This window comes from Passer montanus, unplaced genomic scaffold (genome assembly GCF_014805655.1).
Source record: "Passer montanus isolate IOZ18808 unplaced genomic scaffold, ASM1480565v1 scaffold196, whole genome shotgun sequence".
Lineage (NCBI taxonomy): Eukaryota > Metazoa > Chordata > Aves > Passeriformes > Passeridae > Passer > Passer montanus.
This window is the reverse complement of record NW_024366547.1, coordinates 431963-446949: the sequence shown is the minus strand read 5'-3', so window position 1 is coordinate 446949 and position 14987 is coordinate 431963. Positions and strand designations below refer to the sequence as shown.

The 14987-nt window shown below is 54.7% G+C and overlaps 1 protein-coding gene across 3 annotated transcripts in view; it reads right to left on the bottom strand.

Moving 5' to 3' along the window:
* Positions 1 to 16: 16 nt before the first annotated feature.
* The window catches only part of ADAMTS14 (ADAM metallopeptidase with thrombospondin type 1 motif 14), a 31550-nt gene continuing 16579 nt past the window's right edge, over positions 17 to 14987 (bottom strand). Inside the window, exons 6-23 of one of the 3 annotated variants that reach the window (XM_039706749.1) lie at positions 13887 to 14043; positions 12251 to 12340; positions 10945 to 11050; positions 10707 to 10850; positions 10004 to 10136; positions 9769 to 9882; positions 9450 to 9598; positions 8686 to 8861; positions 7284 to 7417; positions 6944 to 7067; positions 6754 to 6834; positions 6440 to 6603; positions 5839 to 6004; positions 5036 to 5168; positions 4709 to 4916; positions 4020 to 4146; positions 3467 to 3577; positions 17 to 2929 (exon numbers count right to left, since the gene is read on the bottom strand). In XM_039706749.1, the coding sequence (XP_039562683.1) occupies positions 2595 to 2929; positions 3467 to 3577; positions 4020 to 4146; positions 4709 to 4916; positions 5036 to 5168; positions 5839 to 6004; positions 6440 to 6603; positions 6754 to 6834; positions 6944 to 7067; positions 7284 to 7417; positions 8686 to 8861; positions 9450 to 9598; positions 9769 to 9882; positions 10004 to 10136; positions 10707 to 10850; positions 10945 to 11050; positions 12251 to 12340; positions 13887 to 14043 (2652 nt within the window). In that variant the 3' untranslated portion in view covers positions 17 to 2594. The remainder of the gene's footprint in view (positions 2930 to 3466; positions 3578 to 4019; positions 4147 to 4708; positions 4917 to 5035; positions 5169 to 5838; positions 6005 to 6439; positions 6604 to 6753; positions 6835 to 6943; positions 7068 to 7283; positions 7418 to 8685; positions 8862 to 9449; positions 9599 to 9768; positions 9883 to 10003; positions 10137 to 10706; positions 10851 to 10944; positions 11051 to 12250; positions 12341 to 13886; positions 14044 to 14987) is intronic. The other 2 variants (XM_039706750.1, XM_039706751.1) reach the window with 2 other exon arrangements.

The window sequence follows — 14987 nt, the reverse complement described above, 5'->3', positions numbered from 1 at the left end:
ATTTATTTTACTTTTTTTACATTATGTTAGAGTTCAAAAAAAAAAAAAAGAACCCAACAAAATTAATAAATATTAAAAGTTTAAAAGCTCTGAATCTCATATGTACAAAACTTTATACATCATGGTAACACTGGACAAGGTTACAGCACAGGAACGACTCCATGCACCCACCTGGCTTAGGAGGGTGCAGGGGATCAGAGTCATCCTCTCCTCCTGGAGACAGGACCAGAGACAGGACAAAGCCACCCAAGCTCAGCCTGCCTTCAACTGTAATAAATTCCCCACCCCTGGAAGTGTCCAAGGCCAGGATGGAGCAGCCTGGTCTAGTGGAAGGTGTCCCTGCCCACGGCAGGAGGGCTGGAGCTAGATGGACTTTACAGCTCCTCCCAACCCAAAGCACTCCAGGAATCCACGAAACACGCAGTGCTGGGTGCCAGCCCTGCAGCAGCAGCACCCCAGAGCTCCCACTGCTCCTGGGGGAGGTTATCACAGCCTGCTTCAGATCTCCCCCACCCCTCAGGTGGTCCTGAGGTCAGGATCAGCACCTGCAGTGCAGCCCAGGGACTGTGGGTGCAAGGCTGGGGCAGTGCCCAGCCCCAGCTCTGCCCCGAGGTGTAGGGAGGAACCACTGCAAATATTCCTTAAGCAATAAAGCACCAAACCTAGGCCAGCACAGAAGGGAGGGGAGCAGCTGGGAATTCTGGAGGAAGGACATCACAGCCTGTTTTTGAGGGGAAAGAAGGTCTTTTTGTTATGCTCCTTGGAGAGCAAACAAAGCGTTCTCTTTGGCACAATAAATAAATGCTGGCACTCCCGTGGAGGGGCTGGCAAGGGGCACGGCAGGGTGGAGGGATGAACCCCACCCTGGTGTCCCCACAGGATCCCCTGTGGGTGCCAATACCTGCCTGTCCTGGGGCTGGGCACTCCACAGGCACCCTCCATGTGCCCACTCCCACGAGGTGTGCCAGCTGTGTGGCTCAGACAGATGGGGGGCTTTGTTCCATGTTTTGGGATGCCCACCTAAGGCCAAAGGGAGGCTGAGGACCTCCAGCCCCAGGTGCTTTAAGAGGAGTTGGAAAAATGCTCATCCAGCTGTGACTCGGCAGCAGGAGGGTGTGGGGAAGCTCTGGGGGAGCAATGCAGAGCCCAATGCTTAAAACATCCAGAATGCAGAGGGGTCTCCATCCATTTCAGTCACAGCAAGCACCTCAACCCTGTCACAAGCCATGCCAGACTGGGAAAATCACCCTGGCCACCTCACCACAAGCCCTGGCTACCTGCAGAGCTCAAACGCTGTCCCTAGGGATGCCACATCCTGCTCCTTGGATACCAGGGGAGCGGGAGCCTCAGGGCCAGCACCCACACCATGCACGTGCTCCCAAGGACATCCCACTCTGCAATGCCAAACTGGTCTGTCTGCCAAGCCTTGCCTTCCTGGGACTCCACCTCCCCGTTCCCAAAACTTCCACCCCCACCTTCCCCTGCCACTGTACCAGAGGTGCCCTAAGCACCAAAACCATGGAAGCCCCCTCAGGGACACCATTTTTGGGAGGTTTTTGAGGACAGAAACTTGTCAAGGCAAACCCTGTGCCCAGAGCTGGCCCAGGATCCAGCAAGGAGAGGGCAGCCCAAGGCTCCTAAAGTGCTGTGCAAACGTTTAGTACTTGGCACAATAATTTGTAATGGCACTAATCACCCCCCTTCCACCCCTTCCCAAGCAATGAGAGATGCAGATGAATCCTTGTCTCTCTCCTCTCCTTGTAACTGCCCTAAAATCCACTCCTGGCTTCCCAGTCACTCCCATTTCCCCTGGAAGCTGTTGCTGCCCCAGAGGCACTGGGTCCATGGTGCAGGGATGAGGCTGGTGATCCTGGTATCAGCTCAAGGCTGGCCAAGGGCAGTACTGGCTGAAAAAAAGTCACCCCCAGGTAACAGGCATTTTTGACATGAATTTTTGGTCTTTGACCTGCGATTCTTATTGCTCACTTTGGAATCTCCTGGACCATCTCCTGCCTCCAGGACTCTATGCTAGTCACGCCACCTTCCCCCAGACATGTTTCCCAAACTCTCTACCCCACCAAGGACAGCTCAAAGCAGCAGTTTGGGATTTCCCCACATTCCCCCTCTCCTCACCTCACCACCTCCCCTCCAGTTTTCCCCAGCAGATTCCCAGGATCCTCCCATTGCTATTCCCAAGCTCCAGGGCTGAACCACCAAGCCAGGACCCATCCTGTGCTGCTGCTTGGAGCAGGGGGAAGGAAAACGCAACATTAAAGCCATCCCCCTCCCACATCTTTTTAGCACCTTGGGAGGAAGCAGCCTGTCTACCCGCAGCTTTTTTTTGCTCTTTTCCACCTTTCTTCCCACAGTACTGCCAAAAAGCACCATGGCACAGCTGGGAGGGCAAGCAGGACCATGGGAAATGAGTGGTTTGCCCAGGAATTTCTAGGTGTGGAGCCAGGTCATTCCCAAACCCGGCAGTGCCACCCATGAAAACCATCACTGGAAGTTGGGGGAGAGGAAAAAGATGGAGAGAACGGGAGGGAAGAGGGAGAAAGGCTTTCCCAGCCCCACAGCGAGGTGTCCCCAGCAGGTTACCTGGCCCCCTGGCCCCTTCCCGGCTCCCTTGGGGCTGGCAGCTCCCCTGGAAAAGCACCACTGCTGGATACCCCCGGTGCCACAGTGGGGTCCCCAGCAGGCTCCCCCCGAGCTGGGGCAGTGGGGTAGGGGAGGAGCTCCAGAGCAGGGCTGGGAGTGGTGGCTCCCGGGGGAATGCTGGTGACAGGGGGTGAGCCAGTGGAGGAGGAGGAGGAGGAGGCTTTCTTCCCACAGGATTCGCAGCAGAGCTTGTTGTATCCAGGGATGGAGCAGTAGCGAGCCAGGACCTCCATCTGGCAGAAGATGGACTTGTCCCCGAGGCAAGGCTCCCCTGGAGAGGGACAGGGCAGCACAAATTCAGGTGGCATTAGGCTCCAGCCCTGCACCCCTCCCATGGGAATCCCAAAGGGAACAAGGCACCCTTTCAGGGTGCTGCCTATCCACAGAGGAAACGGGCAAGAGGGACCTGGAAAATGAAGCCAAAGTACTGAAGGATTCTGTTCATGGAGAAAAAACAGAGAGCAAGGGATGCTCCAAACCAAGATGCACTGAGCCCCAGCCATGAAGGACTCCAAGGGGAAAAAAACAGAAGCCATTTCCCTGCTTAAAAAATTCCAAGGTAAAGAGGGAAGGGCATAAAAACCGGGAGGCAAAGGGAGCTCAGCACGGAAGCTGCAGGACCCCGTACACCACAAGGTGGCAATGGAGCATCGCGCTTTGGAGCAGAGGCTTCGGGGATGCAGCAGCGGAGGGTGGAATCCCCAGCAGCACCGCTGGCTGTGCTCCCACCTCTGCCCTGCCCGCAGGGAGCTGCACAACTCCTCGGGAGGGTTATCCTGGCAAGCACCGCCCTTACACGAGCACTTACTGGAGGAGATCTTGCTCACGGGGTTTTTGGCTCCGTCCTGGGGCACCCGCTGCCCTTTGGTGGTGCCGTGGTCGCCGGCATCGGCACTGGTGGTGATGCCAGAGAGCTTCCCTGCAGAGAGAGCACCACGATGCCCAGCAGCCACGGGAGGCTGAGGGCACTCAAAGTACCTCGGGAGGGTGTTTGGTTTGTTTTATCTTGATTTTATCTTTGATTTTATCTTAAGGGATCTCCTTAAAAATTAAATCCCTTAAGCACACAGCATTTAAGCCACTCAAATGCCACCCAAGACAAACTTGAGGGTGCCCATCTCCACCAGCTCAAACCACCAGAAAACCCAAAACCAGACAATGCCAGGGCTAAGAGCAGAGAAGGGAAATATTTTGGCTGGCTGAAATTTATTTTTTTTTTACTGCCAGCCGCATCAGGGACGTTCAACCCAACCTTGTCCGCTGGCATCCCCTGAAGCCACAACGGGCTGGAGGCGTTCGTGGGGGTTGATCCCCACCTGCACATGCCCCATCCCAGTGCCACCTCCTCCTCCTCCTCTCACCCGGGCAGACGGCCATGTGGCAGCCCTGGATGGCCTCTGGCTTGTCACCCTCGCAGCGCGCGCCGCTGTCGCTGCCCTTGCACACCACCTGCCGCTGCTGGACGCCTTCCCCGCAGGTCACCGAGCACTGCACCCACACAGACAGACAGACAGACAGACGGTCAGTGACAGCGTGGGGACAGCCCCACACCCTCCCAGCCCCCCAGGATGTGCTGGTGACTGTTCCTCAGGTGGATTTTGCTTTCTGATGGGGGGTTTCCCTCCCTGTCTCCCAAAACCCCACACTCTCTGCACAGGGATGCTCTCCCCTCTCTCATTTTTCCTTGTACCCGTATTCCCAGAAGTTTTCAAAGCCAGGCTTGGAGCAACCTGGCCTAACAGAAGGCGACCTGACCAAGGCAAAGGGTTGGAATGAGATGGGCTTTAAGGTCCCTTCCAACCCAATTCCAGCGTTCTGTGAAAACACCACTGTGTTTTGTACCCTTCTCTCCACCAAGGCCAGGCAGGATGGGACTCTGAGCAACCTGGCCTAATGGAAAGCATCCCTGTCCACGGCAGGGGGGTTGGACTATAGATGACCCTTACAGCTCCCTTTGAACCAAACCAGTCGAGGATTCTACTCCCTGACCCCTACAAGCACCTGAGCTCCACACCCACCTCCCGTCCCCTCCTCCCAGGGGTTTCCTCACCTCGGACCAGGCTCCTGTCCTCCACTGTGCGGGGCAGGGCAGGCGGCCGCAGGGCCGGCGCGTCTCGGGGCGCTGCCCGGGGCAGTATTTGCTGTGCAGGGTGCGGTTGCTGCCGTCCTGCAGGCGCTGCATGCACTGCACCGCCCGTGCCTGCACCCCCAGCTTCCCGCAGGAGCGGCTGCAGGCACCCCACTCCTCGGCCACCCACCTGCCAGCGTGGGAAGATGGACAAGGAGAAGGCGTTTGAGGCGATGGAAGCGGCTGGAAACGCTCCCGACGCGACCCAGGAGGAGTGGGAGCACCTCGGGCCGCACAGAGAGGACTCACATGGGCTGGGAGCACTCCTGGAGGTTACAGCGCCTCCGGATTGGCTTGGGCTTCTTGCCGTTGTCACAGAAGTTCCTATGCACCATCCGGTTGTCGCTTTTCCGACGGCAGCCGTACTTGGTGTACTGGATGCCTGAGGGGGCAGAGCGTGGGCGGTGAGGTGATGGGGGTAGGGGTCCCTCCAGGGTCCCCCAGGTCCTTCTCCTGCGCCCCTGCTGGGATATGTGCTCTGAGATGTCACCACTCGGGCGGGAGCCAAGGTTGGCTGAGGATGCTCGTGCGGCTGCTGGACCCACCCGCCGGGTCCCCAAGGCTGTTGTGGAGTGCACACAGCTTGTGGAAAATGTCCCAGCCCATGGCAGGGGTTTGGATCAGGTTTTGGACCTTTAAAGGTTCCTTCCAACCCAAACCACTGTGATTCCCAGAGCACAAGGTGCTCCCCACGACCTGAAGGTCACATCCCAGTGCCATATGGAAACAAGGCTCTCACCAGCAAACCTCACGCCTACTTCTGTGCAAACTTTGGTAGTGGTCATCTTCAAAATCACTGTTTCTTGGCTCAAATCCAGTTAAAAACAGCCAAGGAATTCAAAAATTCTAGCAGGTCCATGGATAGACAGACAAAGGTACACACACGCAATCATGCAAGCCTGTTTCTGTAAGAAATACGGCTAAAATGCTCACTTGAACTGCTTTGCAACCATTTCTCCTTGCCAGAGATGCCTCAAGGGGCTCACGCACCCTCTGCCACATCCAAGCACCCCCCAGGCATGCCCTGTAGGCTGTTATGAAGAGGAAGTTACCTCCTCCACATGCCTTGGAGCACTGGGACCAGCTCTTGAGGGCCCACTCGTAGGAATCCATCTCCTCCAGCAGGACATTGTTATTGCCAATCATGGGCAGCAGGTCTTCGTGGATTATGTACCTGTACATGAGGCTGCTCCTCACCTCCTCCTCCTGAGGGACAACCTGCAGGCACAGAGGGAGCAGAGAGGGGGAAGAATGATGACACAGGAAAGGGACCACAGGGCAAGGTGGCCTATGACCAACTCTGGGACACACGGATGGATGGGAGCACAGACCTGCCACTCCCAGCATGTCCAGGGAACCCAATCTCTAATTCCCCACATACCAGCACAACTAAAATGGGAATTGGAGTCATAAGCAATTGCTGCAGAGCAAAATGCAGCTGAACTCAAAGGCAAGTGCCCGAGCAGCATGTGCCATTCTCTCATGCAGCTGGTCACCCCTTGCTTTTGGCTGGCTCATTCCCTGGATTTAGTGACATGCCCTCTTCCTCTACCCACATCCCTCCATCACCTGCCACATCACACCTCAGACCACCTCCCCTGTCTGTGACAGTCGTCCCCAAGCCCCCCCAGAGCACGTGCCAGCCAGGCTTACCAAAACACTGATGGCCTCGTGCAGGGGACCACTGGTTTTCAGGCTCTCCTTGCCTTGTTCCACAGTGTATTCCCACTCCAAGCCCATCTCAATGAACACTTGGCTTTTGGCTTCTTGGCCCTTGGCATTCAGGATGAAGTTCCCCGTGGCTTGATTCTTCACAGCTGGAGGAGAAAAGAGATATTTTCAATATCATTCCCTCTGGTCACTCACTTTGGAGGGTGGGAATGACCTAAACAAGACCCTCTTTGGTGGGAATTATGAGAAAAGGGTTGAGAAAGGGTGAAGGGAGAGGTGCACTAGGGCATGCTGACCGATGCTGTGGGATGCTGGCTCCATCTCTTCTATCTGAAGGTGCCTTGCTCCAGCTGGGATCTCAAACATCTTCAAAACACCTGAAAGGGAGGGAAGAAGGATGAAGGGAAGAGAAAGAGCAGGTTTCCTCCAACTGGACACACAAATCCAGCTCATGAATCTGCTTCCAAACCCACCCAGCCCTCTCACCTGGCTGCTTGGGGGTCTTGGCCAACGTGCCCTTCACCGTCCGGCAGTGGGAATTGTCCCCCCCGCAGACCCCACACTTGTCATCCTGCTTCAGGGAGCCAACCTCCTTGTCACAGCCGACGTGCTGGCACCCGGGGGACAAGAGAACAAGCCTGGGGTTACATGTCTGAGGCCCAGGTCGGAATTACAGCCCTGCAGCCCAGCCCGGGGTTACTGCCCTGCAATTGCTGCACACAGGCTTGGTCCCCAGGGACAGAACCCCGTGCCCCCAAGGGGCTGAGCTCTCTCCTGGCCAGGGAAAGGACAGGGCCAGCCCCACAAGAGCCCCTCACCACCTCACCAGGCACTCGCCCCGGACGCAGACGCTGTAGGGGTCTCGGTAGCTGCAGCGGGTCCCGTCGTGAACAACCTGGTTCATGAACACCACGTCTCCCGTGCCCTCAGACTGGCAGATCAGCTCACACTTCTGAGCATCTGTGGCAAAGGAAAAGGGAAGGGGGAGAAAAAGAGAGGTGGGGGGGGAAAAAGGGGTCACGGAAATTCATTAGGGTGAGTGAAGACAGAAACTCAGCTCAACCCCTGAGCACAGCTACAATTCCAAAGCCCAGGATATTCATGTGGCTGATCTTGCAAGGCCACTTGCAGCTCAGGAGCCTGCACTTTTTCCTAGTACACTCAGGAAGGACAGGACACACTCCATGAGGCTGCAATGCAAGTTGGCAGCTCTGCTCTGGAAACAGGCTGGGAGTGTTCAGCCTGGAGAACAGAAGGCTCCAGGGAGAACTTAGAGCCCCTTCCAATGTCTGAAGGGGCTCCAAGAAAGCTGGAGAGAGCCTTTGGATGATCTCCCAAGGCCACTAGCAGCTCAGGAGCCTGCACTTTTTCCTAGTACACTCAGGAAGGACAGGACACATTACAGAAGGCTGCAATGCAAGTAGGCAGCTCTGCTCTGGAAACAGGCTGGGAGTGTTCAGCCTGGAGAACAGAAGGCTCCAGGGAGAACTCAGAGCCCCTTCCAGTGCCTGAAGGGGCTCCAAGAGAGCTGGAGAGAGCCTTTGGACAAGGAGAAAGGCGTGACAGGACAAGGGGGAATGGCTTCAAACTGTCAGAAGGCAGGGTTAGATGGGGTATTGGGAAGTTTGCCCAGAGAAGTTTGCCCAGAGAAGTTTGCCGCTCTGCTCTGGAAACAGGCTGGGAGTGTTCAGCCTGGAGAACAGAAGGCTCCAGGGAGAACTTAGAGCCCCTTCCAATGTCTGAAGGGGCTCCAAGAAAGCTGGAGAGAGCCTTTGGATAAGGAGAAAGGCGTGACAGGACAAGGGGGAATGGCTTCAAACTGTCAGAAGGCAGGGTTAGATGGGGTATTGGGAAGAAATTGTGTGTTGTGAGGGTGGGGTGGCTGTGGCACAGTTTGCCCAGAGAAGCTGTGGCTGCCCCTGGATCCTTGGAAGTGTTATTCCAACTGTGAGTAACCTGGTCTAGCAGAAGGTGTCCCTGCCCATGGCTGCAGGGTTGGAATGAGATAATCTTTAAGGTCCCTTCCAACCCAAACTACTCTGTCAGTCTGTGATTTTAAAAAGCTGGCTGCTTGATGTTATTGCACAACAGTTTCCAGCTCAGGAGCCTCCCACCGCCCAACATCTGCGCAGCTGGCACAGTCTCCACCCCAGGGTGATGGCCACCAGGGCAGAGTCCTCCGGAGGAATCTGGCTACTGCTCCTTTGCCAGGACCCGCGACCACTCACCGTCATGATGCTCGTAGGGGAGCCAGGAATGTTTGCTGTTCTGGTGGGTGTAGTAGGAGTTGCGCTTGGAGCACTGCTGGGCACGGAAGTCCTGGTAGGGCCCCGGGCACTCCTCGGCGTTGCACACCTGGTACTCGTAGGTGGCTCCCGGGCACTGCCGCCCTCCGTATGCTGGGCTGGAAAACAAACCCTGGTGAGAGTGCTGGAGAGGGGATGGTGTTCAAGCCCGACACAGTGCGGCATCCATATTTTCTGGAAAAATCCCTACGCCCAGGGTTTTTCTCCTGGGAAGCTGAGAAGCCTCAGAGAAAAAGGAAAACAATATTATCTCATTTGCTTCTCCTGTGTTTTGCTGCTTTGGAATGTGGTTGGAGATTGTTTACCCACAGGTGATTGTTTGATTGGTTTCATGTGAATTGTTTTGACTCATTGGCCAATCAGGGCCGAGCTGCGTCAGACTCTGGAAAGAGTCACAAGTTTTCCTTATTATCTTTTTAGCCTTCTGTAAGTATCCTTTCTGTATTCTTTAGTATAGTTTAGTATTCTTTAATATAGAATAGCATCATAAATAATAAATTAGCCTTCTGAGAACATGGAGTCAGATTCATCATTCCTTCCTTCATCAGGGCACCTCTCAAATACAATAGCACAGCTCCCACAGGAACATATGTCTCCATCACTGCCAACAAGGGGAAGAGCCAGGTACCTCTGGCTCGTGGCTACTTCCAGCTGGGGAAAGGGAGGGAGGCAAAAGCCAGACGTACGGCGGGTTGTCGCAGCTCCGGCTGCGGGATCGCACGCCTCCCCCGCAGGTCCTGGAGCACGAGCCGAACTTGGACCAGGAGCTCCAGCTGCCATCCTGGCTGTAAGGCTGCTCCGACGTCTTCCAGATGCAGTGGCCCTTGAAGCACCACTGGAAGGGAGGAGAAGGAATGAGTTCCAGACCTCTTCCAAAGCGCTCAGCACCAGTGGAGAGCCCTCCTGCACTCACAGCATTACAGAAACGCTACAGCACGGGAGGAAGGTGCTCTTCATCATGCCCTTGGACACATCCCTCCCACAGGGAGCAGGACCAGCCCCTACCTTGCCAGGAGAGCACTCGGTGCCGTCCAAGGGCGGCCCCTTCTTGGTCTTGCAGAAGTAGGGGTTGTCTGGGTGGCTGCACCACAGCTGCTTGCAGGGGTCGAAGGTGCGGAACTGGGGAGCACAGAGGAGCTGGGCTGGGACAGCAGTGCCAAGTACCAGCAGGCTGGTGGCAGCCAGGCTGGCTGGGGACCCCGGGGAGGGGGGACAGCGTGGCCATACAGCCCCTACTCACCGCCGTGCACGTCTTGTAGCCCACGCCGAAGTCGAAGCGGCACTGCTCATCCATGGAATAATTAATTCCCGGCAGCTCAGGTAATGTGGGCCACTGGTGCTCAAAGGGGTCATCCAGGAGGCAGTCGTAGGAGCTGCAGAGTCAGACAGAGGAGTTCCTTCCATCACCCCATCCCTCAGCTCCAGGCCACTCTCCAAATTCAGCTACTGAGAAATTTGAATTATCATGGAATCCCAGGATGGCTTAGGTCGGAACAGTCTATCAAGGTCATAGAGTTCCACCCCCCCCTATGGGCAGGTATACCTTCCACTAGACCAGGCTGCCCCAAGCCCCAGTGTTCAACCTGGCTTTGGACACTTCCACGGATCCAGGGGCAGCCACAGCTTCTCTGGGCACCCTGTGCCAGGGCCTCACCTCCCTCACAGGAAAGAACTTTTTCCTAATATCCCATCCAGCCCTACTCTCTGTCAGTGGGAAGCCATTCCCCCTTGTCCAAAGTCCCTCTCCAGCTCTCTTGGAACCCTATTAGTCACTGAAAGAAGCTCCAAGGTCTCCCTGGAGCCTTCTGCTCTCCAGGCCAAACACCCCCAGCTCTTCCAGCCTGTCTCCAGAGGCCCTCCAGCCCTGGGAGCACCTTTGAGTACCAAAAGCCACCAGTGGGGTGTGAAGGGAGAACACGCCCTCCCAGCTGGAAGGGGCGTACTGGATGTAGCGGTTGAGCTCCTGCTTGCTGCAGCGGGACCAGTGGTAGCGGTGGAAGGCGGCCTGCACCAGCGGCGCCATGATGCTCCCCATGCTGGTCTCATCGGCGCAGCGGTTGCCCTGGCCGTCGTGCTCCATGCCCAACCTGGCGGGAAGATCCCAAGGGATTCACAGCTGCAGCAGCCCCTTTGCAAAGGGAGGGGGGCACCCCCGCAGCCAGCTCTGCCCCCACAACTTACACGTGCCCGGTCTCGTGGGCCACGACGAAGGCCGAGGAGAAGCCGTCCTCGTGGTTGAGGGTGCAGCTGCGGAGAGGGTGGCACATCCCCGTCACCGGAGCGTAGCCTGGGGCAAAGACAGGAGGGAAGGACAGAGGAGGAGAGGAGAGAGAAAACCTTTGAGAGAGGAGGGGAAAAAAATGAAAAATTTAGGGAAAAAACCCCCCACAAATACATAAGCTGGCTTCACTGCAACAGAAAGCAGAGGGGAAGGCGTTGAAGAGGAGGGGCTGCCAAGCTCACTTGGATGGACTGGCTCACCAGTGTGTGCCAAAAGCCAGCAGAGGTTGCTGTGGGGCTTGCTGGCACCACAGTGCCCTTGTGCCAACACACCTGGGCAGGCAGGAGGGCAGAAACAGCGCCCACAACACCCTGTCTGCCAGCGTGGGTGGTCATCGCCTCCCAGCCCAGGAATGGCATCCCCCACATTCTCCTTCATTTAAAACAAATAAAGAAAGAAAAAGCAGAGAAGAAAAGGCACGAGGCTCTCCCCAGAGCCCTGACAGAACCACAGCCCTGCTCCCCACGGGGCGCACCCACACATGCACCCGCCCGGCCCCAGGACCCCCGCCCTCGATCAAGTGCAGTGCAGTGGGGCAGCTGTGGGCAGAGGAATCTTCCCCCGCCCAGGCAGCAACACATCACCTCCATTTTGGTCACTTTTCCTTTCTTTTCCACCTTATTTCTGCCCAATTCAATAAACTTGTTGGCACGCTCCAGAATTTACTCCCCAAAATTTTTTTACGCGTGTTGGTTTTTTTTTAAAGGCTGACCCTTTTTGGCATCAAGGGAGTTAGTGAAGGAAGGACTCACAGGTCAGAGAGGCAAAAGCAGGGCAGGACCATGCTGGATAACCATGCCCTGGGGACTGGGATGGTGGAAGAGGAGAGCTCAGTCAGCCAGGAGTGGGCAGCAGCAGGAGAGGGGTGCTGATGAACTGAGGGAGGTGCACATCCCTACACCCACCCTGGCCAAACCACAGGGTCCACAGAGACCCCCTTCCTTGTGGGATACTTGATCCACACCAAGTCACTCCCACAAAGGGGTTTAACCATAGAGTAATAAATCAAGCCCTGGATAAATAATTTGAAAATATTTTTTTTAACCCCCATGAAACTTTCCACAAGAAAGAATAAAGTTGTGGGAAGTTTTCTCTACAAGGGGAAGGAAAATTTATCTGGTCTAGGATGAAAATTTGATAAAATCCCAACCAAAGAAGCTGTGGATAGGAGATTGGACAAAGGAGTATGAAAATTTGGATGCTCACAAAGGCAGGTTTTTGTAAGGAAGACTCCAGTAAGAACTGGAAGGAGTATAAAAGGTTCTCCGCAGGAGAATGATGACGAGAAGCAACTACCTGGAAAATATTTAATTCTGAGACAAGCATCCTTCAGCCCAGGCCAGAAAACCCCTCTGTGCCACCCACTGCAGAGGGACAAGACCTCTACAGCAGCAATTAATAATTTACAACCCATCTGTCCACTGCTATTCTAGTCAAAGGACATATTTGGGATCATTTCATGCCACACTCTGGTCCCTCATTCCACACATCCCCGAGCTTAACAGGGTGTCAGGGATCCACAAGGGCTTCATTTTGGGGAAAAGAGGTAGGAGCAAGCACAGTGTTACTATTCCAGCAGCCCAATCAGAAGGAAATTCCCAGTGGATGAGGAGCTCCTTGTGCCATGCAGCACAGCCAGGCAAGGACACGGGGATTCTGCAGGAAGTCCTGGAGATGTGTGACAAGCAGAGAGCCAGACCCGCAGGGAAAAGGGGAGGGAGCTGCTGGAAGGAGCAGCCCTAGAGCAGGGCTACTCCATGGATCTCACGACTCCTTCCCACCAAGGGGCAGCCTAGGGAGTCTCCCCCTTCTGCCAAAAAAGGTCCTCTCACCAATGCCTTTGGACACAGTCACTTTGCCAGGAAAGGTCTAGAAAAACAAAACAAAAGCTGGTATTTCACCCATGTGACTCTGGACAAAGGGACCAGGGCAGGTCACAACCCACGGTCTGCTATTTGGTGGCCACAGGACCACTGGCACAGGAGGTTTCCAGCTGGATATCTCCTGAGGTTCATCTCCTGCTGAGGGGGATCCTTTTCAGGGAGGTCATCCAAGTTAGGAGAGGTTTCCTTCTCCACCTTTCCTTCCTCCTGTGCACAGCAGGAGGACCTGTGCTACAGATCAGGGTGACAATACCCACCCCATCCACGGCATCAAATGGAGTCTCCTGACGGAAATCCAGACCTGGCCACCAGCATGGAAAAGAGGAGATGGGAATTTGGAAGCAGCAGCCTCGGAGCTGGGAAAAGTCACCTCTCCTGGTAACACCAAAGCACCTGTTTTCCTAGTGGAGCCATGAAACATCAGATTTTCCTGAAAATTTTTATTAGCAAAGCCTCTTCTCAGACCACACCAGCACAATCTCTGCACCAAGAGGGTGAGAGATTCCTGCAGTAGAACTTCTTCTTTGGTCCAGGGTTTATTGAATGCTCCAATGTCCAAGAAATAAATCCATGTAAAAACAGGTTTTAAAGGTCCTCCAGAGGACAGAATAAGGTGATTGATTGACTACATGGGGCTTCCTGGGGTATTTAATCTTTTTTTATCTTATTTTTGTATTTTTAAGGCATTTTGGTCCAAGGGGAGGACAGGTAAATGAAATCAAAAGAGCAGGAGAATAAATAAATAAAGATATTTTATCCATTCAGGTCAATGCTCTGGATTAATTCTCTGTCTCTCTCTTCCTAATCACGTGAAGAAAAAAAAAAAAAAAGATTTTTACAACCTTTTTCTGGACCTTGCTGGCCAAGAAACAGACTGTGCTTGCAAGAAAATCCTCTCACCCTTGGCTGGCTTTTCCCCCCGGCAAACTGCACATACCTGATCGAGACAAATACAGTACCTTGCATACCTGCGGGCCCAAAATCTTGCCTGGTGAGGAAGACGGCGTGGTCGTGGTGCTCGGCGTGCCGCGGGTCGGAGCGCTGCTGCGAGTGCGCCCAGCGGCACACCTGCTCCAGGCTCCGCGACGGATTGCCGCGCTCGATCAGGCTCACGGACTGCGGGGGGAGCGCAACACCACTGCTGGGCACGGCAGGAACAGGGGCTGCCCTTCCCCTGCCAGCCACGGAGGCGTTAGCCCAAGTGGGAGATAAGAAGCTTGTCCTGGTTGCCAAGCAGATTGTATTCTGTTTGCCATCTGTATGGCAGTCGTCTCCTGTTCATTGGGCAGCTTTCCTGATCTCTTCCACACCCACTCCTCCCTCCAGGGAGACTTCTGCTGATAACAGGCTATGGAATGTCACTGTGTGACTGATAAGAACTACAGCACCCCATTGGGAGATGTGAGCCCAGAGGGAGGAGCCAAGCATTCCTGCCTGGATATAATCTGGAGTTTCTGGAACAGCAGCACAGCTTCTCCACTGGATTTTCCCAGAGGAACAGCTGCCTCTTCCACTGGATCTTCAGAGGCAGACTACACCCTTCTACAGGATCCCTGCTCCAGCAGAACCACACCTGACACTCCAGGAGGATTGCAGCCACAATTCCAATTGGACTGTACCAACACCCTGACAACAGGGTGTCAGGCTGTGTTCTGACTCTGCCACTGTTGTTTTGGTCTACTGCATTGTTTATTTTATTTTTTATTTTCTTCTCTAATAAAGAACTGTTATTTCTGCTCCCATATATTTGCCTCAGAGCCCCTTAATTTCAAATTTATACCAATTTGGAGCGGGGGGGTTACATTTTTCCATTTCAGGGGAGGCTTCTGCTTTCCTTAGCAGACATCTGTCTTTCCAAACTATGACAAAGCTGCAGGAGGACTTGCTCGGGAAGCATCAGATCCAAACAGTGAGCTGAGATCTCTCCTGGATTCAAGTATCTGCTCCTTATTTTCTACATGGTCCCCTGAACCTGAGAAGTGACATAGCTGGACAAAGCAGCTGCCTCCAGAGCTGGCTTTGGGGAGGATAAATCATCCCTAACAGAGCCTGGCAGCTCC